Raw genomic sequence first — 23,781 nt, 5'->3', positions numbered from 1 at the left:
TTTATAATTTCCTTTTTTAATACTCATAACCAATCTCATGAGGTATATATTACATCCCTTTTACGGATGATGAAACTGATGCCCAGAAGGATGAAAAAGGAGGACTTGCCTTGTAACTAGTAAGTACAGCTTAATGATTAAGAGTACAGGCATTAATATACACCACTCAGGTTCCAATCTCAACTCTTCCACAAACATATAAGTTGTTTGATTCTGACGAGGCTACTTAAACTGTTTTAGTTTCTTCATAAACATGAAAAAACAATGGCATCTTTGTAAGAGTGCTATCTGCTCACTGCCTTGCATCAGTTAAAATACTTGGTACCACTAAGAAAGAAAAAAATCATGAGGCAGTTCTTATTATCAAGTGTACATATGGATGATATAGAAGATGCCAGTGTTAAATTTTCATACCAGGATTTAACTGTAAATACAACATTAAACATGTTTTTAGTGAGAACTTGTGCAGCCCCTAAATATATCTAGGGATACCCAAAGGTCTGCAATGTGCCACCTAAGAAACCCTGCACTCCACAGTCTTCTTCAAAAACCCTACCACTCAAGGGGCATCTGGGTGGCTCAGTTGGTTGAGCATCCGACTTCAGCTCAGGTCATGATCTCACAGTCTGTGAGTTCGAGCCCTGCGTCGGGCTCTGTGCTGACAGCTCAGAGCCTGGACCCTGCTTCAGATTCTGTGTCTCCCTCTCTCTCTGCCCCTCCCCTGCTCATGCTCTGTCTCTCTCTGTCTCAAAAATAAATAAAAACATTAAAAAAAATTTAAAAAAAACCCAAAAACCCTACCACTCAGGGTAAGATCTGTCTTCTTCCCTTCTGGCAACCACCATTTGGTTCTATATTGGAGTCTGTTAGTCTGTTTGTGGGTTTTTTGTTTTATTTTGTTTTAGATTCCACATACAAGTGAAATCATATGGTATTTGTCTTTCCCTAACATATTTCACTTAGTATAACACCCTCTAGGTCCATTCAGGCTGTTGCAAATGTCAAGATTTCATTCTTTTTCATGGCTGAATAACATTCTACACGATGTCTTAACTTCATGTTAAGTCTTGATACCTGAGAGGGCAAGTTTTCCCATTGTGTTGAATTTCTTTATGAGTATCTTAGCTATTCTTGGCCCTTTGCTCTTCCATCTGAATTTCAGAACCTGCTTGTAACTATGACTGGAACGATGCTGATATGTACATCAATGTGAAGAATGAAATTTTTATATTAGGTCTTCCAGCCTGTTCATACTGTACATCTCTCCATCTATTATAAACTCCTAATATTTTCAAAAAAGTTGTATAATTTCTACATTGTGTGTAAGTCTTACATATCCTTTGTTAACTTATTGCTATGTAAGCTGCATTTTTGTTGCTACTGTAAATGATATCAAGTTTTAATTGTATTTTTCTGTTCATTGTTAGTGTACAGAAATGCAACAGATTTGTTATATAATCTTGTATTTAGCAATCTTAATAAATTTTCATATTAATTCATCAGAAGGCTTATCTGAGGACTCTTTTGTGGTTTTCGTTGCAAACATTCATATAACCTATAAATGACTTTTCTTTCTTTCCAACTTGTATCTTTTGTTTTACCTTCCTGTTCTGTCTAGAACTTCGAGTACAATGCTGAATAGGAGTGATAGATAGTAGGCAACCTTGACTTGTTCTTTAACTTGCTGTATATTTTAGCTGTCTTTTATGCAATTAAGAAAGGTATCCTTGAAGGACGGGCCAACATAGAGGACAAGTAGGGGGATCCTAAGTTCCCTCATCTCACAAACAAAGCAGTGTTGAAGCTAAAGGATGCTGAACTCCAAAGTCCGGGAGGAAAAGAGACAATTGCTTACAGGGACCCACAGGGACAACCTGACCAGCCATAGGTGGGTGATTGCGAACTGGGAGAGAGAAAATGAACAGAGGGGAGGGTTCCCCTTCTGTGGAGAGACAAAGGGAAGAGAAAGAGCAGCTGGGGAAGCACAGGACTGTATGTGGACAAGAAAAAAAACAGGGACCAGGACATAGAAGGAGCCAATCTCTGAAGGGCTTTCTCCAGACTGGGGCGGGCTGCCCGGATCGCACACCTGGGTAAGAGGGGACCCAGCCCCAGGCTAGCTGCCTAGGCCAAGGGCACTGTCCACAGTAGGAGAAAGCAATCCCCACCCTGGAGTGCAGTGGGACAGACCAAAGCCTGCCTGCATCTGCCAGCCAGACGACTCATGCGGCGGCGCTGAGAGGAACTTCCCCAGTACCTGGGTGAACGGAGCAGGAGTTTGCCAAACGCCAAGGCACAGGAGCTGGCGGAGCAGGACAAACCGCCTCACTTGTGCCCATGGCACAGTGAGACTGCTCCAGAAGAGTGGTTTGGGACACCTGGTCCACGGAGGAGAGACTTCGGTGTCGTCATTTTTCTTCCCATCACCAACAAGGGGAGACTTCAGCAAAGGGACAGCGGGGCCCACAGTGGAGGCAGGACCTGCTTACACCAAACCACGCCCCTCCGTGACTGGTAACTGCGTATCTACTGGAGTGGGATTGAAGCTGATGAACCAGACGGCCCTTCCTCCAGACCAGTGCTGTTGCACTGATTTAATTGCCTGATTTAATTCTCAGACAGTTCTTACTGTATAGACATATTCTTCCTTCCTTTTCTCCTTCTTATCTCTTCCCTCCTCTAGTCTGGTTACTCTGGTTGTCGGTTCGTTTAAGCAGACATATTTAATCCATTCTCTTGATACATGTTCCACACCTCCTTCTTTATTCCCCCTTCTCACTCTCTGGATTAAGCCCTATAGTTTTTCTGGTCAATTTTTATTCGTTCTTTTTCCCCGCTCCTGTCATTTCTCTCTTTGTTCCGGACAAGGCCTCTTCTACCAACACCTCCTCCACCCTATTGTTTACTTGTGGCTGATGTTTCTGGATTTTTGTTTTTGGGGTTTGTTTGTGTGTTTGGGTGTTTTTGTTTTCTGTTTGTTTTTTGTTTCTTTGTTTTCCTTTCTAGGACACTTCAAGGAACAAATCAAAGCACACCTAGTGGAGGGTTCAAAACATCACTACAAGTAGGGAGATAAAGTAACTACACTACAACAACAGAGGGCAAGTGACACTCTCCAAAAAACACCTCCTGAAGGGCCAGGCCCTAGACAGTGTATGACCCCACTTTAATATAGTAGTGCTCGCAGGTGTAGGGCACATAACAAGCTTTTAAAACACATAAGGGACAAAAAACTACCCAAAATGATGAAATGGAAGAATGCCCCTCAAAAGAAAGTCCAGGAAGAAATGACAGCTAACGAATTGCTCAAAACAGATATAAACAATGTAACTGAACAAGAATTTAGAATAGTCATAAGATTAATTGCTGGACTTGAAAAAAGCACAGAAGACACCAGAGAATCTACCACTGCAGAGATCAAGGAACCAAAAAATAGTCATGATGAATTAAAAAATGTTGTAAACAAGGTGCAAAATAAACTAGAGGTGGGGACAGCCAGAATTGAAGAGGCAGAGGGGAGAATAGTTGATATAGAAGATAAAATTATGGAAAAAGATGAAGCTGAGAAAAAGAGAAATAAAAACATTCTGGATCACAAGGAGAGAATTAGAGAGCTAAGTGACTCAATGAAATGCAGCAAATTCCGTATCACAGGAGTTCCAGAAGAAGAGAGAGAGAAAGGGGCCAAAGGTGTGCTTAACAAATCATAGCTGAGAACTTCCCCAATCTGGGGAAGGAACCAGACATGGAAATCCAGGAGGTACAGAGAACTCCTTTCAGATGTAACTTGAATCAATCTTTTATATGACATATCATAGTGAAACTGGCAAAATATAAAGATAAAGAGAGAATTCTGAAAGCGGCCAGGAATAAACAGCCCTCACCTACAGGGTGAACATATAAGGCAGACACAAAAGGGTAGTGGCAGACTTGTCTACTGAAACTTGGCAGGCCCAAAAGGAGTGGCAGGAAATTTTCATCGTGATGAATAGGAAAAATATGCATCCAAGAATCCTTTATCCAGCAAGTCTGTCATTCAGAATAGAAGGAGAGATAAAGGTTTTCCCAAACAAACAAAAACTGAAGGAATTCATCACCACTAAACCAGCCCTACAAGAGATCCTAAGGGGGACTGTGTGAGTATTGCAAAGACCACAAAGGACCAGAGACACCACTACAAGCATGAAACCTACAGATAACACAATGACTCTAAACCCATATCTTTCAATAACAACACTGAATGTAAATGGACTAAATGCTCCAATCAAAGACACAGGGTATCAGAATGGATAAAAAAAATAAGACCCATCTATTTGCTGTCTACATGAGACACATTTTAGACCTGAGAACACCTTCAGATTGAAAGTGAGGGGATAGAGAACCATCTATCATGCTAGTGGAAGTCGTAAGAAAGCTGGAGTAGCTATACTTATATCAGACAAACTAGATTTTAAACTAAAGACTGTAACAAGAGATGAGGAAGGGCATTCTATAATAATTACAGTGTCTATTCATCAAGAAGAGATAACGATTACAAATGTTTATGCACCAAATTTGGAAGAATCCAAATATATAAAGGAATTAATCACAAACCTAAGCACTTTCATTGGTAAGAATGTGGTCGTTGCAGGGAACTTTAATACTCCACTTACAACAATGGACAGATCATCTAGACAGAAAACCCATAAAGAATGATACACTGGACCAGATGGACTTGACAGATATATTTAGAACTTTTCACCCCAAAGCAACAGAATACACATTCTTCTCAAGTGCACGTGGAACATTCTCTAAGATAGATCACATACTGGCTCACAAAATAGCCCTCAATAAATACAAAAGAACTGAGATCATACCATGCACACGTTCAGATCATAATGCTATGAAACTTGAAATCAACCACAGGAAAAAGTTTGGAAAACCTCCAAATTCATGGAGGTTAAAAAACATCCTACTAAAGAATGAGTGGATCAACCAGGCAATTAAAGAAGGATTAAAAAATATATGGAAACAAATGAAAATGAAAACACTACAATCCAAACCCTTTGGGATGCAGCAAAGGCAATCCTAAGAGGAAAATTCATTGCAATCCAGGCCTATCTCAAGAAACAAGAAAAATCCCAAATACAAAATCTAACAGCACACCTAAAGGAACTAGAAGCAGAACAGCAAAGAAACCCTAAACCCAGCAGAGGAAGAGAAATAATAAGATCTGAGCAGAAATAAACAATATAGAAACTAAAAACAAAAGAACAGACCAATGAAACCAAAAGTTGGTTGTTTGAAAAAAACAAACAAAAGTGATGAACCCCTAGCCAGACTTCTCAAAAGGAAGACCAAAATAGATAAAATCATGAATGAAAATGGATTTATCAGAACCAATCCCTCAGAAATTCCTAGACACCCACACACTACCCAAACTTAAACAGGAAGAAATAGAAAATTTCAACAGACCCGTCTGTAACTAGTGAAGAAACTGAATCAGTTATCAAAAATCTCCCAGCAAATTGACAGTCCTGGAACAGATGGGTTCCGTGGGGAATTCTACCAGACATTTAAAGCAGAATTAATACCTATCCTTCTCAAGCCATTCCCAAAAACCAGATATGGAAGGAAAACTTCCAGACTCATTCTATGAAGCCAGCATTATCTTGATTCTTAAACCAGACAGAGACCCCACAAAAAAGGAGAACTACAAGCCAATATCCCTGATGAACATAGATGTAAAAATTCTTAACAAGATACTAGCAAATCGAATTCAACATCACATAGGAATTATTCACCATGATCAAGTGGGATTCATACCTGGGCTGCAGGGCTGGTTCAATATTTGCAAATCAATCAGTGTGATACATCACATTAACAAAACAAAGGATAAGAACCATATAATCCTGTCAATAAATGCAGAAAAAGCATTTGACAAAATACATCATCCTTTCTTAATAAAAACCCTCAAGAAAGTAGGGATAGAAGGAACATATTTAAACATCATAAAAGCCATATATGAAAAGCCCGCAGCTAATATTATCCTCAAAGGGGAAAAACTGAGAGCTTTCCCCCTGAGATCAGGAACACGACAGGGATGTCCACTCTCACCACTGTTGTTTAACATAGTGTTGGAAGTCCCAGCCTCAGCAATCAGACAACAAAATGAAATAAAAGTCATCAAAATTGGCAAAGAAGTCCAACTTTCACTTTTCACAGACAACATGATACTCTACATGTAAAACCCACAAGACTCCACCAAAAGACTCCTAGAACTGATACATGAATTCAGTAAAGTTGCAGGGTACAAAATCAATGTACAGAAATCAGCTGCATTTTTATACACCAATAATGAAGCAACAGAAAGAGAAAGAAAGAAAGAAATCGATCCCATTTACAATTGTACCAAGAAGCATAAAATACCTAGGAATAAACTTAACCAAAGATGTAAAAGACCTATATGCTGAAAACTACAGAAAGCTTATGAAGAAAATTGAAGATACAAAGAAATGGGAAAACATTCCGTGCCCATGGATTGGAAGAATAAATCTTGTTAAAATGTCAATACTACCCAAAGCAATCTACACATTCAATGCAATCCCAATCAAACTTGCACTGGCATCCTTCTCAAAGCTAGAACAAACAATCCTAAAACTTGTATGGAACCACAAAAGACCCCGAATAGCCAAAGTAATATTGAAGAAGAAAACCAAAGTGGGAGGCATCACAATCCCAGACTTGAGCTTCTACTACAAAGCTGTAATCATCAAGGCAGCATGGTATTGCTGCAAAAACAGACACATAGACCAATGGAATAGAATAGAGAACCCAGAACTGGACCCACAAATGTAGGGCCAACTAATCTTTCACAAAGCAGGAAAGAACATCCAATGGAAAAAAGACAGTCTTTTTAGCAAATGGTGCTGGGAGAACTGGACAGCAACATGCAGAAGAATGAAACTACACCACCTTCTTACACCATACACAAAAATAAACTCAAAATGGATGAAAGGCCTAAATGTGAGACAGGAAACTATCAAAACCCTAGAGAAAAAGAAGGGAACAACCTCTTTGACCTCAGCTGCAGCAATTTCTTACTCGACACATCTCCAAAGGCAAGGGAATTAAAAGCAAAAATGAACTACTGGGACCTCATCAAGATAAAAAGCTTCTGCAGTGCAAAGGAAACAATCAACAAAACTGAAAGGTGACTGACAGAATGGGAAACAATATTTGCAAATGACATATCAGATAAAGGGTTAGTATCCAAAATCTATAGTGAACTTTCCAAACTCAACCCTGAAAAACAAATAATCCAGTAAAGAAATGGGCAGAAGACATGAACAGGCACTTATCCAAAGAAAACAGCCAGATGGCCAACAGACACATGAAAAGATGCTCAACGTCACTCATCGCCAGGGAAATACAAATCAAAGCCACACTGAGATACCACCTCACACTGGTCAGAGTGGCTAAAATGAACAAATCAGGAAACCACAGATGCTGGCAAGGATGCGGAGAAACAGGAAACCTCTTGCACTGCTGGTGGGAATGCAAACTGGTGCAGCTGTTCTGGAAAACAGTGTGGAGGTTCCTCAAATAATTAAAAATCAAGCTACCCTATGACCCAGCAATAGCAATGCTAGGTATTTACCCAAGGGATACAGGAGTGGTGATGCACAGGGGCATATGTACCTCAATGTTTAAGCAGTGCTTTCAACAAATTATAGAAAGAGCCTAAATGTCCATCAATTGATGAATGGATAAAGATGAAGTTTATATATTCAATGGAATACTGCTTGGCAATGAGAAAGAATGAAATCATGCCATTTGCAGCAATGTGGATGGAACTGTAAGGTATCATGGAGTGAAATAAGTCAGTCAGAGAAGGACAGGTATCATGTTTTCACTCATATGTAGATCTTGAGAAAGTGAACAGAAGACCACAGGGGAAGGGAAGGGGGAAAAAATAGATACAAACAGAGAGGGAGGGAGGCAAACCACAAGAAACTCAAATATAGAGAACAAACTAAGGGTGGATGGGGGGGTGGTGGTGAGGGAGAGGGAAAATGGGTGATAGGCATTGAGGAGAGCACTTTTTGGGATGAGCTCTGGGTGTTGTATGTAAGCCAATTTGATGAATTATATTCATAAAAAAAGAAAAAAGAAAGAAAGGTATCCTCTACTCCTAATTTGCTAAGAGTTTTTTAAATCATAAATTACTGTGGAACTTAATGCTTTTTCTCTACTGAGATGCTCATGCAGTTGTCATTTAAAATGTGACATGTAAAAAATAAAAATAAAACGTGATGTGTTCATTTTTTTCTAATGTTCAATCTCTCATTCCTTGAATAAATTCTATTTGGTCACAATGTATGATGCATTTTTTGTATTAGATTCATCAGACTATAGTTTCTTTTTCTTGAGATTTTTGCTCCTATACTCATGAGTAAGACTAGCTTATAGTTTTCCCATTCTTTCCTTGATGGATTCTGGTACCTAAGTCATGTTCTTTGTGTAAAATACAAAATGACCGTTGTTAAAACTAATGGTCTTTCATGTCCTAGGAAAAAATTTAACAGCTGATTTTTTTCTACTAAGAATCAGTTCGAATCATTTATACAGTGGTAGAAACCTACTATACATTTACAACTTTAAGAATTTAAGCTTTACTAGCATGAAGTTGTTCATAATAGTCTTTTTTGTTTTTTTGGAGGAGATAAATCAATTTTATTGTCCATCATTATATTACCCAAAAACCCAGGAACAACAGATTTATAGAGAGGACATAAATGAGTAAGTAAGAGGGCAAGGGAAATAATTTAAATTTGAATGATTTTCCATGATATTAGCATGAAAATTATCTCAAAGTACGTGTGTGTCTGGCTTCGGAGTAGCTTTGTTCCCTGGCCAAAGCCGGCCATAAAATTAAGGTGTTCAACATCTTGCCTGCTTTACTGGCTCTTGACAAACCTTTGAGAGCTTCAAAAAAAGTCATGTATTCCTGGTGCTCCAGGGCTGTGCTGAGTCTACCAACTCATCTGCCAAAGTGTTATCCTCAGTCCACTGGGAAATCCATCAGGTGGTCATATAAAGTTCAGCCCAGGGGACCAGTGTTGAGTGTGTAATTCATATCCTTCCACGCAGACTTGCCAATGGATCAATAGCTCACTTCCCTGATGAGAAAACATCACTCCCAACCTCCTCTTCGTGCCCAATCTCATCTTCTGGATAGTGACAGTCCAGCACTAAGCCATTCTTTGTAACTTCCAAGAAACTGAGAGTGGCCATCAGTTCAGACTGTTCTTCAACCTTCTGCCCTTTGGAGGGCTCCTCCCCCCCATCAAATGTTAGCAGCATGCTATTGTTAATGTTGAAGTGATAGTGACCTTCTCTCCAGTACCTTTCTGCAATAATTTGGCTTCTGTCCCATACATTTCCAGCTCTCAACCACGAGACATCTTGGGGAGGAATTTATGCTTCCAGATCTTCTTTTCCTCCTCAATTTCATCACTCACAAATTCAACAAAAGCTTTGTCCCCAGCAGGGCAGGCCCGGTGGGCAGCAGCCGCCGAGCCCAGTGCACAAGGCACACGGCCCAACAGAAGCAGCACCACAGTGGCAGACACATGCAGGCACCATGATATTCTCTTATAATCATTTAAATCTTGACTGCATTCTGATAATGCCCTGGTGGTAGGCATTACAACAGTTCATGAAAACTCCAGCTCTGCTCCAAGCCCACAGGAGGACTGCATTTGCTCGTTCCCTCTGATGCAAGGTGTGGTGTTTTACCTGGCTCTGTCCAGTGAAAATGTGAGTAGAATATACATGAGTTTTTGGAGGAAATATGAACAGCCAGTTCCCTTTCCCAAGGTGGCCATCATGGAAGTATATATTGAAATGAAGACCTCATGAGCCTAGGTACCCAAGTGACCACAAAAGGGCCTACACTGGGTAAGCAGTAAGAACAAGAATTAACCTTCTCTATTTTAAACCACTTAAATTTTGGAGTTGTTTCAATCACCACACAACATATCTTTATTGCATTTTTACATTCCTTTTTTCTTTTCCTTTTTAAATGTTTATTTATTTTAAGAGAGACAGAGTGTGAGCAGAGAGAGGGGGAAGGGGGAAGATCCACGCTGTGAGCACAGCCCAAAGTGGGGCTTGATCCCTCTAACCACGAGATCATGACCAGAGCCGAAATCAAGAGCTGGACACTTAACTGAGTGAGCCACCCAGGCGCCCCCATCCCTTTTTTCTACTTTATCTACCCCCAACACCTTTCTTCTCAAAAGTTACTGATTTGGGTTTGTTTGTTTTTTTTTAATTAATTTCTGCTCTTACTTTCATTTTCCATTAAGATTTCTTCTTTGACCTATATATAATATAGAAGCATATTTTTCATTCCAAACAAATGGGAAAACTTTACTTATCTTGTTTCTCTCTTAATAGCATTATGATCAGAGAATATGGTATGTGTGGTAGCAATTCTTTTGACTTTTTTTATATTTGCATATGGCTCAGTATGTGGATTTAGTAATGTTCCGTTTGTGCCTAAAAAGAATGTGAGCTCTCCGAGTGTTTAGCGCAGTGTTTATAACCTGACCACCAGCTCAAGCTTAACTGTTGTTCAAATCTTCCGTATTCTAATTTTTATCTGACCGATCTGATTACCAATAGCTCTCCAACCACGATTATGAATTTGTTAACTTGTCAATAGGAATTCTGATTTTGTTTATATGTTTTAGACCTACATTAAGTGAATTCAAGTTGAGAAATGAATTACCTTCTTGCTGAACTGGACCTTTCATCAATATTTAATGACCGTATCTACTTCCATAAGTACTTTTTGCTTAAGGTCTATTTTGCCTGGCATCAAGTCAGTTATCCCTTTCTTTCATATATTTGCCTATGTATTTCTTCATCTTTTCATTTTTAACTTTTCTGTTGCTTTTTACTTTAAATAGGCTTGTTGTAAACAGAAGAACTGAGCTTTCTTTCTTTATCTACTCCAGCAGACTTCCAAATTAAACATGAACTTAGACCACTAATAATTATTGCAACTATTCAACCATTTTATGTTTTGTAATAATCTCCTTTTCTATATTTGTTTCTTTTCTCCTCCTCTCTAAAGGCTTCTTCTGTCTTGTTTGGGCAGTCATTGTTTCTTCCTTCCCCTCTCTCTATGTTTTTATCTTTGTTTGGAGGATTTATAAATTTCAATTGTTCTGGTGGTTTACCTACGTAACTTTAACATGCATATTTAATTTAATAAACTGGAAGTTAACCAATTATCTTAACTTCTCCCTGACAATACAAATCCATGGAGTGTTTTAACTCTGGTTACTACCAGAAAAGACAACAGTTCTATCTGGTTTGATCTAAACTTCACAAATTAGACATTATTTTATGCAGTTTCCATATAATTTCCCTATACATTTGCCTTTTTTTTGCTCAACATTTCTTCTCACTTCTTAAGAGTTTTCTTCCAGGATTATTTTTCCTTCTTCCTAAATTATATACTTTCAAAAATATTTCAGTGAGAGAATTTCAGGCTTTTTTTTTTTCCACTTCTTTCATTCTGAGAACAATACTTTTGTGCCTGCTCTTCTGTAATTCACTACAACATGTCTGCTTGTGTATTTCTTTTATTTATCCTGCCTAGATCAGGCTTCTTGAATCTGAGGATTTAAACTTTAAGGTTTCTAGAAAATTCTCAGTCATGGTTTCTTGAAATATTGTTTTTTCCTCGTCTATTGTCTCTCTTTGGAAATACTCAGACATACAGTGGATCATCTTCCTTTACCTATCATGTCTTAACCTTGACTTTTCTCTTTTTACTTCTATGATATTTTAACAAATATGTTCAAGTATTTTAGTTACAAATTCTTTTCTCAAATATGTCTGCTTTGTTTCACCTGTCCACCAAATTTCTATCTTCAAGGAACATATTTTTATTAAGTTCTATTTGATTCTGTGTCGAATTTACTTCATCTGTTACTTACTCCTGTTATTCTTCCAAACTTCTTTTATTTCCTTAAACAAATTAAATATCCCTAGTTTATTTTCTCCATCTACAAGCTTTGCATGTCTGATGATGCAATCTGTTTGTGTTGGCATTTCCTCCTATGTTTTGATTGTTAAGTATGGATTCATGAACTCCTCGGGACTTTTATGTTAGAATTTTTAGGACTGAATTTCATGTATTTTTCTTCATAGGATTTGCACCTGCTTCTGCCAGGTGCCTGGAGGTATTACTAACTGGGACCACTTTAAAATTATCATTTATGATATCAGGCCACAGAGGTAAGATGAATCGTGGCTCTAAACATGTGTTAAGGCTTGTGGTTAAGAATTCTTTGGAAGACAAAACAGAAACAAACTCATAAACACAGAGAACTGATGATTGCCAGAGGGGAGACAGGGGAGTGGACAAAACAGATGAAGTGGATTCAGAGGTACAATCTTCCAGTTATAAAATAAGTAAGACATAGGGACGTAATTACAGCATAGGGAATATTGTCAATAATATTCTAACAACTTTGTATAGTGATAGACAGCAACTAGACTTATTGTGACCATTTCATACATATATAAATATTGACTATATTGTATACCTGAAACTAATACAATATCGTATGTCAATTATTTTTCAATAGAAAATAATAGTAATTCTTTGAAGATTTTTTTTTTCTCCACCAAATTCAGAGCTAACAATCAGGGTAAGTAAGTAAGTAACTCTGTATCTCATTCTGCAGTGTTTATTTTTCCTACTAAATACAGTGCTTGACTTCAAGTTTCATCTTCTAGCCCTCCTCTACCTTCAGGACCCCCAATCCAGAGCAACCAATCAAAAACTAGGCTTTAGGGTGCAAAGTAAGCAAATGCCCCTGGGGAAACAACTCCAGAGCTTAAGTCTTCAGATCCACACAATTTTGTTTCCGCCCTTGGTAAATTTACTTCACCTTTCCACAAGCCCAACAATACACATTTAAGAAGACATTTTACCCTACTCCTAAGAATTTTAAATGTCACATACTTGGAGAATTCTCTAGATTCATATATAGTCCAAAATACCTTTACAGTGGCAATCTCCTCCAGCCATCGCTACCTGCCAACTTCATTCTTTATATTCAAGCTCTATATGTTTGTTACACCCGAGGAATTGAGATACAGGAAGTGATTCGATACTAAAAGCAAGTCACAACTCCAAATTTTTTAAAAATACTGCTGTTAACTCACCTTGTCTGCCCGTCCCATGAAAGCGGGTTTGCCTGCCAACCCAAGACAAATGGCACACACGATGCTCGACTTTCCTGTCCCATTAGCTCCAATAATCATATTCAAGTGAGGTCCGGGAGATACTTCACAGACATCATACGTCCTGAATTATAAAAAGGCGAAATTACTAAGACATAAGAAGTGAATATTTTCTTTGCCAAAACATTTATTCTTGCTTTACATTACCTACAGGCTTTTCTTGAATTCCTTTAAAGGCCAGCTGACCTTACAGTCTAATCCAACTGGACTTGGTTCACTCATAGGAATTCTTCCAGTAACCACTGTCTTCCAGGCCACTTCGGTTCTCTAAGCCTACCTCTCCTATCTCCTACCTCATTCCTAAAACTCAAAGTCCACTCATCCTGAAAATAAAACAGGCTAGCTCTACACTTTGCGGCCACCTTTTTCTTTCTCTTCACACCCAAGCTTTATTTCCTCACATTCATTCATTCTTCTAGGACTTGCAAAATTTTCTGCTTCCATGGCTTCAAAGGGTAAAAGATTTTCTACTTGCTAAACGCAGTGGGCTCTTTTCAGTCTTATTATCCAACTCCGGTGCAGCAGATATTTTTGAAACACTTTTTCCACTAGGCTTCTGAGAGAATACTCTCCCATGGTTCTCCTCTTGCCTCTCTGAACACTTCCTTCTCAGTCCGAGGTCCTCTTCTGCTCATCCTTAAATGTTGGCATTCCTCCAGGGCTCTATACTTGGCCTTCTATTCCTCCTACTAATATTTCCCCTTGGGCAATCTCAAGCATTTCTGCAACTTACATGCATGATTTTCAAATCTCTCACCTGTTCACTTTTCCTGACCCTTAAAAACACTGCCTATGTGAGATCTTTTTCAGATGTCCCACAGAAAACTTCAAATCACAGGATCCAAAAAGCATTTACCATTCTTCCCCCCAAATTGTTCCTTCTGCTGAATAGCATCACATCTGACCAAGAACCAAGGCAGAGACTTGAGAAAAATACTGCATAACTCTCTTACCCTCAGCCTCCCAGTCTAAAGCCAAATCCTGACAAATCTCTTCTTTCTGCTCCTACTTCCCACTGCTACTCCAAGGTTCAAACTCTGATCATCCCTTACTGTTGTAAGTCTTCTTGCCTCCAATCTTGCACCCTTTCTAAATCATCCTTCACACTGCTTCCAGAGTAATATAAATCACATGTCATTTCCTGATTAAAATGCATCCTGGTTGCCAACAGGATGAAATTGGAATTCCTTAGTATAGAAAACGCAGATTCTCAATAGCTGCCTCCCTCTTCAGTATCAGCTCTGTTCACATATTCGCTCACATCCTACGTTCCAGCCATACTAAAATACTAGACACTTCCTAAATATACAAACTGTTGCAGGTGGTTCCTTCTGTCTACAACACTCTTCCTTCAAGACTTTTATAACCTCCCGTACAAAGCTCTTTCTCACAGTTGTGGATGAAATTAACCACTTCATCCTTTGTGCCCCATGGCACAAATACATACACACACACACACACTCATCTATATTATTATGGTAGATAACTCATTTGATTATATTTATCTTTCCTGACCTGCACTCAAACAGCAATTCAGCTACTTACTAGCAGTGTAAACATGGGTAAATTAACCTTTCCAAGCTCATCTCATCAATGGAGATGAAGAGATGTTACAAGAATGAGAGCACTGTGTAAATAAAGCATCTACTTCTATACTTGGCACAGGATAGATACTTGGGGGTAAGAAAAAAACACTGGTATTGCTACCACAATTCTGTTACCCTAAGCCACTATGTGCAAGCTTTAAAGAAAAAAAAAAAGACTTCGACCAAAAGAAATGTAAGATGCTAGAGAGATACACAGTATTTGTGCTAAAACATACTAAATTCTAAGACGATTATTATGATTATTAGTTGTCTGGAGAGAAAGAAAAGGAACCAGGAAAGATAGCTGGATTTGGAGGGGTCGAGGGTCTGCTGGGAGGTCCAACAATTGAGAGTAAGGCTTAATTTTCTGGTACATTTCAACCTCCATCCGCGACAACCTTCACCATTTTGTCCCCCTGGCAACCGCTTACTCTTCACGATTCTGCCACAGCGTCACTGCCCCTCTGATTTAACTGTTGCTTCCTGTGAGTTCCCAGCGCCCATACTTTGGTCAATTACAGATTATGTCCTCCGTCTGTAGGCCGTGACTCCCTGCCGCCAGAAATCTATTCCCTACCACGTCCACTGCCCGCCATATGACGCCTTCAGAAAACGCTGGCTGAATGAATAAAATAGCCGCATCACATCAGACGCACACCTACCACACCAACACCTACGTCAATCCCCACGGCCTCTCAGTAAAAATCCTCACGGTAACGCCGGCTTGAATTCACGACCAGACCCACAGCCGGCCACACATCCACCCACCCTCACCCACCCACGCAGCTTGCCCCCCCGCCGCGGCGCGGCCTCCGGCCACTCACAAGAAGTTCTCCATCACGATACGGACGATCGAGCCTTCCACGAAAGGCCTGGACGACTGCAGCGGCAGTGGCGGCGGCGCCGGCGGGGCCGAGCTCTTTCTTTTGCTCGGGACCTCCGACGAGGGGTCTCTCGGGAGAGCTCTCTTGGAGGCCAGGGAGCTTGGGGTCGACGTCTTCCTACTCGGAGTCGCCATCCTAGCTTCCCCTCCGCCCCGCAAGCGCTTCCGTTCCCACTGACCTGCAGCCCCGGCGCCCCTGCGCCCGGCTCCCGCGCGAACTGCCCGGCGCGCGACACCGCCCGCGAGCCCGCCCCCGCGCCTGCGCAGTCCCGGCCCGGCGGCTTCTGCGGGCCGCCCCGCCCCTCGGCGCGCGGCCTAGGAGGCAGGAGGCAAAGAGAACGCGGGCGAGGATGAGGGTCGCGAGCGGGTGGGGGCGGCGTCCTCCCGGGAGACGGCTACCCCATCTTTCTCTACGAGCGTTTGTGCATTTTTCAGAGTTGGGTGTTTGTTTGTTTTTTAACTCAGAGATGTCAATGGCATTTAGTACTTTGAAAGTCCTTTCAGCCCTCTGAGGAAGCCGATCCGCGAGGGGACAGAGGGAGGCGTTCGCGGCGACACCTGAGAGCGAGGGCGGGCGACCTCCGACCAGCTGTGTCGGGACACCGACCGAGCGCACCCGGGCTCGCCGGTCTTTGGCTCTCCGTCTTCTCACTTGGCTCCCTGTTTGCCTTCAATCAGGTCCCCGCGTCCCAAAAAGAAAACTCTTGCAATGACCCTATGCCCGTGTCTCCCCTAAAAGCGTCGGGCTAGGTCCCCTGCGCGCTCCCACTTGTGAACAGACTCGGCAGAGACTCTCTGCCCCCCTGGCTCCCTCCTTGCCTTTTAAGGCTTCCTCTCCCGAAGTTTCTAGAAATCCACGAGCTAGGCTTCACTAGCTTCAATGAGCGCGTGCTTTCACTGAAACCTACTCGCACGCAGGTGGTTAACCTCACTGAAGAAGAGGTGCACGGAGGCTTACGCAGCTCCTCGTTTACTCGGCTAATAATGGGCAACCTACAAGAGGCTGGGGCCGCGGTACTGAAGGAGCCAGTCAAGCTTGGGTGTCTGAGCGCTTTCTGATGCGGGAGGCAGAAAAAGAACCAGTGAAGCAAGAAAGGATTAGGACATTTCCAGGCTATGCTAGGTGCTATGAAAAATAATAACCAGAACAAATGTGATGGGGGGAGGCGCAGAGGTGATGCTTGAGTTAAACCCAGAATGAGGGGGAACCAAGGTAAATGACAAAAGGGTATTCCGGGCAAGGACAAAAGCTCTGGAATGGGAATAAGTGGGATGTTTGAGGAACAAAGGAAAGGCTGGTGTGGCTGCAGTGAAGTGAACAGCGTCGCAAAGCAGAGCCTTGCCCACCAGGAAAGAGCTGAATTTTATTTTTGAAGCACTGGGAAGCCATTGGATGGTTTTAAGCAGGAGAAGGACATGATCTGATTAAAGATTTTGTGGGTTTTTTTCTTAATGTTTATTTATTTTTGAGAGAGGGAGATAGAGCAGGCGCAGGGGAGGGGCAGAGAGAGAGGTAGACCCAGAATCTGAAGCAGGCTCCAGGCTCCAAGCTGCGAGCTGTCAGCACAGAGCCCAGTGGCAGGGCGTGACGGGTTTCAGGTATTGGGAGGTCATGACTTGAGCTGAAGTTGGACCCTTAACTAACTCAGCCACCCAGGAGGTCCTGATTAAAAATTTTAAAGAATCCCTCTGGTTGGTGTTTGGAGGGGCTTGAGCATGGAGGTGGGGAGGCCATGTAGAAAACTATTGCGGTAGAGGCGCCTGGGTGACTCATCCGGTTGAGCTGCTGACTTGGGCTCAAGTCATGATCTAGGGTTTGTGTGTTTCGGGCCCACATCCGGGTCTCTGTTGTCATGGAACCAGCTTGGGATCCTCTGGTCTCCCTCTCTCTCTGCCCTCCCTGGCTTGTGCTCTGGCTCACTCTCTCAAAAATAAACATTTAAAAAAAAAAAAAAAAGAAAAGAAATGAGGAACCCTGATTCCTGACTCCGAGGAACAGTGTTCCTTTCCTAGGCGCCTGCTTCTTCCTCTCACACGAGTGGAATCAGTGCTCTCTAAAAGTTTTTACCAAAGAACATATAATGAGAAAGAAAGCATATGAACTTGTCAGGGTTACTAGAAATAAATACAAATTATAATACAGAAAAGAATTTTAAAACTGCCCAAACGCTCAGTGTAGGAGAGCGCTAGACTGTGGCTTCCTAACCACGCTACTACGAAGTTTTTAAAAAGTAATTTGTTACCGCACTTCAAGAGCCTTCGAAGAGTCAAATTCTTTGAAGAAATTACTACATTTGGGGGACTCTATCCTAATGGAAATATAACATAGGCAGAGTAATGGTGGTTGAGGGCAGGAACTCATTTCTGTGCCATTATTCTTTAGTGGAGGAATCAAATTGTGCTTATGACCTTGAAAGTTGAGAAGGGGTCCCTGAGCGTATGATGACCCACAAATGCACACAGGCTATGAGTTCTTATCTAAAGAGCCAGCCAGTCATGCTCTACGACCACCTTTTAAAAAGGAAAATATTATTGCTTTTGCTTCTGATTACAAAACCAGTATAGGAACTGGTTAAGTTCCTGTAGGAACTTTGGGAGCACGCAGGAAAACATACACAAAAGGAAAATTTTCTCCTAATTACTCTACCCAGACTAATCACTGCTAAGGTTTTAGTGCATTTTTTTTTATCTTTTTCCTTGTGTATGTATGATATATATACTCCTTTTGTTCCCCTCTGCCAAAAAACCTCAGGATGATGCTGCATGAATTATTTTATAATACTCTTATTACACCCTCTTTTTCTCACATAATATATTATGCTTAACCAACTGAGCCACCCAGGCGCCTTGTCACATAATATATTATGATTGTATTTCCATGAAATTAAATATTTTTCTGTGATATAGGTTTTTTTTTTTTTTTTAAGTCTATTTATTTATAGGGGCACCTGGGTGGCTCATTCAGTTAAGCGTCTGACTTTGGCTCAGGTCATGATCTCATGGTTCATGGGTTCGAGCCCCACATCGGGCTCCTCACTGACAGTGCAGAGTCTGCCTGGAATTCTCTCTCTCCCTTTCTCTGCCCCTCCCCCACTTGCTCTCTCTCCCTCTGAAAATAAATAAATAGTAAATAGCTATTTACTAATAGATCTACTAAATAGATCATGGCTCAGGTCATGATCTCATGGTCTATGGGTTCAAGCCCCATGTCGGGCTCTGCACTGATAGTAGGGATCCTTCTTGGGATTTTCTATCTCTCCCTCTCTCTCTCTCTGTCCTTTTCCTGCTCAAACATTCTCTCCCTCTCTCCCTCTCAAAATAAATAAACTATTTACTGGCAAAAAGCTGGCAGAAAGGGGCAGGCTCAGAATGCCTGGATAGATCAGTAGGTTAACTGTCCCACTCTTGGTTTTGGCTCAGGTCATGATCTCACTGTTCATGAGTTTGAGTCCTGCATGGGGCTCTGTGCTGACAGTGCAGAGCCTGCTTGTGATTTTCTCTCTCTACCCACCACCAACCCCCCCAGCCCTCTGTCCCTCCCCTGCTCATGAGCTCTCTCTGTCCCTCTCTCTAAATAAATAAATAAACAAACTTTAAAAAGCTAAGAAAGGGGCAGGGTCAAGGACCATGAATATATTTCACCTCCCCCTCAAAATGCCACCTTCCGTGTTGTCTTTCTTGGCTTTACTCCAAGCCCTTGATAATGGTGCTAGAATAGCAAGAAGCTGGGGCAAGATACACGAACTGAGACTCTGCAGAGGCTACACGGACTAAGATGGTTTACTCTTCCAGTTCTGATAAGAACCTTCACAGAATGACAGAGGTGATCTCCTGGTTTATATACCAAGTGAGAGGAAATGCTACCTTTGCTTCCGGCAAATTCGTATAGTGGAAAGTGAGCCCTCAAGGCTTGAAAAGGAGGGAAAAGGGTGCTGAAATGGAAGTCCTTGGGACCCAGAAACAACCCCTCTTCCCCAGCTCCCCCTCATCCACACTTTCTGATTAACCCTGTTAAAGTACAGCTGGGGAGGATGTAGGCAGGGATGAGGGGTCCTGAGGAGAGTGAACGCCCTTCCTGGGGGGGAACTTACACCACATACAGCAAGCTTCTGCTAGAGATAAGCACACTTTCTCTCTAGATTTTAACTTCTAAAAAATTTGTTTCTAACGTCATAGAAAAGCTCTAAACAATCAAAATATCTGCTTCTTCTTCCTGTGGTGTTATTAGCCTTGGAATTGGTTGTGGTAATAGCTATGCCATTAGTAGTAATAGCTAATACTGGCAGCATATACCATATATACCAGCTACTGTTCTAAGTACCTTTTCATAACTCATTTTTCTATTCTGGATCAGTATCTCAACAGATTTGCGTCTTTCTCAATTTTCCATCTCTTGGATACAGAAACCAATGGAAAGATCGAAAGATCATTAGGGATTAATATCAGGTTTCACATGTGCTTTGTAATGTGGCATGACAGAGAGTCTATACAGATAAATGGGCCTTCATTTCTTTTAAGGATATGAAATGGGAAGAACGGTATTAACTTGCTCTGAGAGGAATTTGCCTTCAATTTCGGAAAGATGAGGAACAAGGTGCTAGGAGCAATCCCCTCCAACAGTCCTTGCAAAATGATTTGATGGTCCTCGTTCAGACTAGGTCAGGGGTCTCCAGGGGAAGGGCGAGTGTCTCCCCCCGCACCGTGTTACTTCCCAAAGGAAAGAAAGTTGGTGACTGTCAGAACCATGCTAAATCTGTTGAAATCAGCCACACAAGTGATAAAATAAACTCTCCCAGGAACTTGTTCGTTTTAAGTTCTCACCTCCAACGCTTTGACTAATAGCCATCATGTTCCTTTCACGATTAAAATTGTACTTGTGTTTTTGTTATGATTTTAGGAAGTTGGAAAACCCAAAAGAACTCAAACCAGAAACAAACAACCATGCATTATTCCTGCAATTGAGAATGAACACTGTTAACAATGGGGCATGATTTCATTGTCTTTCCATTGTCTACTTGTTAAACAATAACCCACGAAACACATGTATACATTCTCTTCTTAAAAATTAGAACAACACAGATCAAATTAGTGTGCACTTGACATTTTTTTTCTCAATCTTGTTGCTGTACTCCTTATTCTCCAGAGTTAGATACCTCTATACACTTGTTCAGGGTGTAACATGAGGTCCTTTAAGGCCATTTTTATATTTACATGCATTTTACCTACTGAAAATATGTAGTATTATTTTGAGTGTGAATGCATTACATAAATGTATAAAGATATAAGATATTACATGCATACATATATAAATGTATTAACATTCAAAATATGGTAAGAATAGTTATGCAATTTTGTTTTTCATGCAAAAATGTATTTTTGAGATATATCCATGTTGACACATATAAAACTATTTCCTTTATAACTGCTGTAGGGTTTTTGTATGACTGTATCTCACTTTATTGCTCTGATTTGACATACAGATTGCTTCCAATTTTTCATTTTTACAAACATTGCTTCAGGGAATATCCTCAGACACAACTTTATGTATATGTGCTAGCATTTCTCTAGGATAGATACCAAGAATTAAAATTGCTAGACTATATACCATACTGATGACTTTCCTTCAGTTTCTTGACATTGTTGCATGTGGCCAATTTCTTACTAACTGTGATTGAGAATTATATGAAGACAAAAATCTCTCTCTTTTTCCAGCTGTTTCTCATATTGGCTTTGGCCCAATAGCTGGCTGTTCCCTGTCTGTCTCTCTTGCTTACACACATGCACGCGCACACACACACACACACACACACACACCTGTCCTCTACACAGTGCTCTCTGTTTTTCCCACAAGATCTAGGTCCTAGAAGCTTATAAAAGTTTTGAAGCCCCTCTCAAAAAATACAAAATTACAAATTAGGATGGTGATGATTTATTTCAGAGTGAGAAGAAACCCCCAGCCTCAGCACTGTTGACATTTGGGGTAAGATAAAATTCTTTTTTGGGGGAAAGAGGAGGCAGCTGTCCTGTGCATTGTAAGATAGCAGCATCCTTGGCCTCTGTGCGCTAGAAGCCAGCAGTGTCTCCACAGATTTGACAACAAAAAATGTCACCAGACACTTTTTAAATGTCGCTGAAGAGGTAAAATTGCCCCCGTCCCCCCGGCTGAGAAGCAGCACTCTAATCCTACCCATACTTTCTGAGTACAGAAGAAGAAGGAAGCCTTTCCAACTCCTCTTATGAATCTTACCATGTCTAAATCTCCTAATTTCTTGGTAAATTAATGGAAATGAAAATTTCCTATCTATCTATCTTACTCATGGACATATGTGCAAATATATAGCAATGCTCGTAAAAGTAAATATATGGTGACCTAATTGGGTTTGTGATAGGAATTCAAGGTTGATTAAATACTAGCAAATCAAATAAATCACTATGATTCTCCAGATTAGAAACTTATAGGAGAAAGATAAAGGCAGAAAAAGAAAAGCATTCAATTGTTTTCAACACACATTCATGGTCAAAATTTCTAGGAAAATACAAGTAGAAGAAAACTCCCTTTGACCAGGAAAAGGCAACTTCAGAACCCTTCAGCAAACTCATGTTCAATGATGGAATGTTTAGCAATATTGTCTTAAGTTCTGGAACAAGTTCAGGACAATTCTATTACTCCATCTATTGAGCACTTTATGGAGATCTTAGCCTGCCAAATCACTTAAGAAAATAGAGCAGCTGGAGGAGTTAAAAAAGGAAAACCAAAACGGGCCTTATTAAGAAATCTACAGCAAAAGAAAATTGCTGTAGGCAGCATAATGGCTCCTCGAAAATGCCCGCATTGTAATCCCTGGGACTTGTGAATAGGGCAGCTTACAGGGCAAAAGGGAATTTGTAGATTTGAGTAAGTGAAGAGTGTTGAGATGGGGTGATTATCCTGGATCATCCAGTGGACATGTATAATCAGAAGTGTCCTTCGAAGAGAGAGGCAGGGGGTCAGAGTCAGACAATGAAAGCAGATGTCAGAGCGAGGGCATAGCTGGAGATGGGCCATGAGCCAAAGAATGCGGGAAGCCTCTAAAAGCTGGGAAAGACAAGAAATGGATTTTCTGCTAGAGTCTCCATTAGAAACAAAGCCCTGCCGAAAGCTTAATTTTAGCTCCATGAGATTCATTTTCGGGACTCTGACTTCCAGAACTGTGCGATAATGAATGTGTTGTTTTGTGCCTCAGAGAGCGTGGTAATGTGTTATAGCAGCAGTAGGAAATGAATGTAAATATAGAGTCTGTTCTGAGAGATAATAGATAGCTTAGCAGGTTGGCTGGATATAATTCCAGATAAATCACACACTTAAAGGGAATAGGCAAAAGTTTACTTTTTTAGAAGAAACCATATGGGAATATCTTTAAAAACACAGGGTAGGGAAGAGTTTCTTAAGACAAAAAAATACATAAATCATAAAGAATGTAAAAAGATTATGAATTCATACATATTAAAAACTAAGACCTTTCATTAAACAAATTCACCACAATAGGGTGGGGAGAGAAACCACAACGTTAAGAAAGAAAGAAAGAAAGAAAGAAAGAAAGAAAGAAAGAAAAAGAAAGAAAAGAAAAGAAAGAAAGAAAAGAAAAAGAAAAAGAAAAAAATGGTATTTGCAATACTTGCAATAAACAGAAGCTTAGGGGTGCCTGGGTGGTTCCATCAGTTAAGCACCCAACTCTAGATTTTGGTCATGATCTCAGGTCATGATCTCACGGTTTGTGAGTTCAAGCCCCACATCAGGCTCCACGCTAGCAGTGTGGAGCCTGCTTGGGATTTTCTCTCTCCCTCTGCCCCTCCCCAGCTCTCTCTCTCTCTTTCAAAGTAAATAAATAAACTTAAAAAAAAAATAAACAGAAGCTTACTATCTGGAATATTAAGAGAATTCCTACAAATCTGTAAGAAAATGATACACAGCTCACTAGAAAAATGGGCAAAATAAACAGGCATTTTGCATAAGGTGAAATG

General features: G+C 40.7%; 1 protein-coding gene and 1 pseudogene across 3 annotated transcripts in view; both read right to left on the bottom strand.

The window, feature by feature from the left end:
- SMC5 (structural maintenance of chromosomes 5) overlaps nt 1-15,932 on the bottom strand; it is a 95,726-nt gene extending 79,794 nt beyond the window's left edge. For all 3 annotated transcript variants that reach the window (XM_047101945.1, XM_047101947.1, XM_047101956.1), the window contains exons 1-2: nt 15,722-15,932; nt 13,234-13,375 (exon numbers count right to left, since the gene is read on the bottom strand). In XM_047101945.1, the coding sequence (XP_046957901.1) occupies nt 13,234-13,375; nt 15,722-15,915 (336 nt within the window). In that variant the 5' untranslated portion in view covers nt 15,916-15,932. The remainder of the gene's footprint in view (nt 1-13,233; nt 13,376-15,721) is intronic.
- Nucleotides 8,691-13,318, bottom strand: LOC124528393 (complement component 1 Q subcomponent-binding protein, mitochondrial-like; annotated as a pseudogene).
- Nucleotides 15,933-23,781: the final 7,849 nt, after the last annotated feature.

The sequence above is a fragment of the Lynx rufus genome, unplaced genomic scaffold (genome assembly GCF_022079265.1).
Source record: "Lynx rufus isolate CCGP_SWC_20201006 ecotype Redwood Valley unplaced genomic scaffold, mLynRuf1.p SCAF_10, whole genome shotgun sequence".
In the NCBI taxonomy this organism is placed as follows: domain Eukaryota; kingdom Metazoa; phylum Chordata; class Mammalia; order Carnivora; family Felidae; genus Lynx; species Lynx rufus.
The sequence above is the reverse complement of the archived record's forward strand: the minus strand, read 5'-3'. Positions and strand labels throughout refer to the sequence as shown.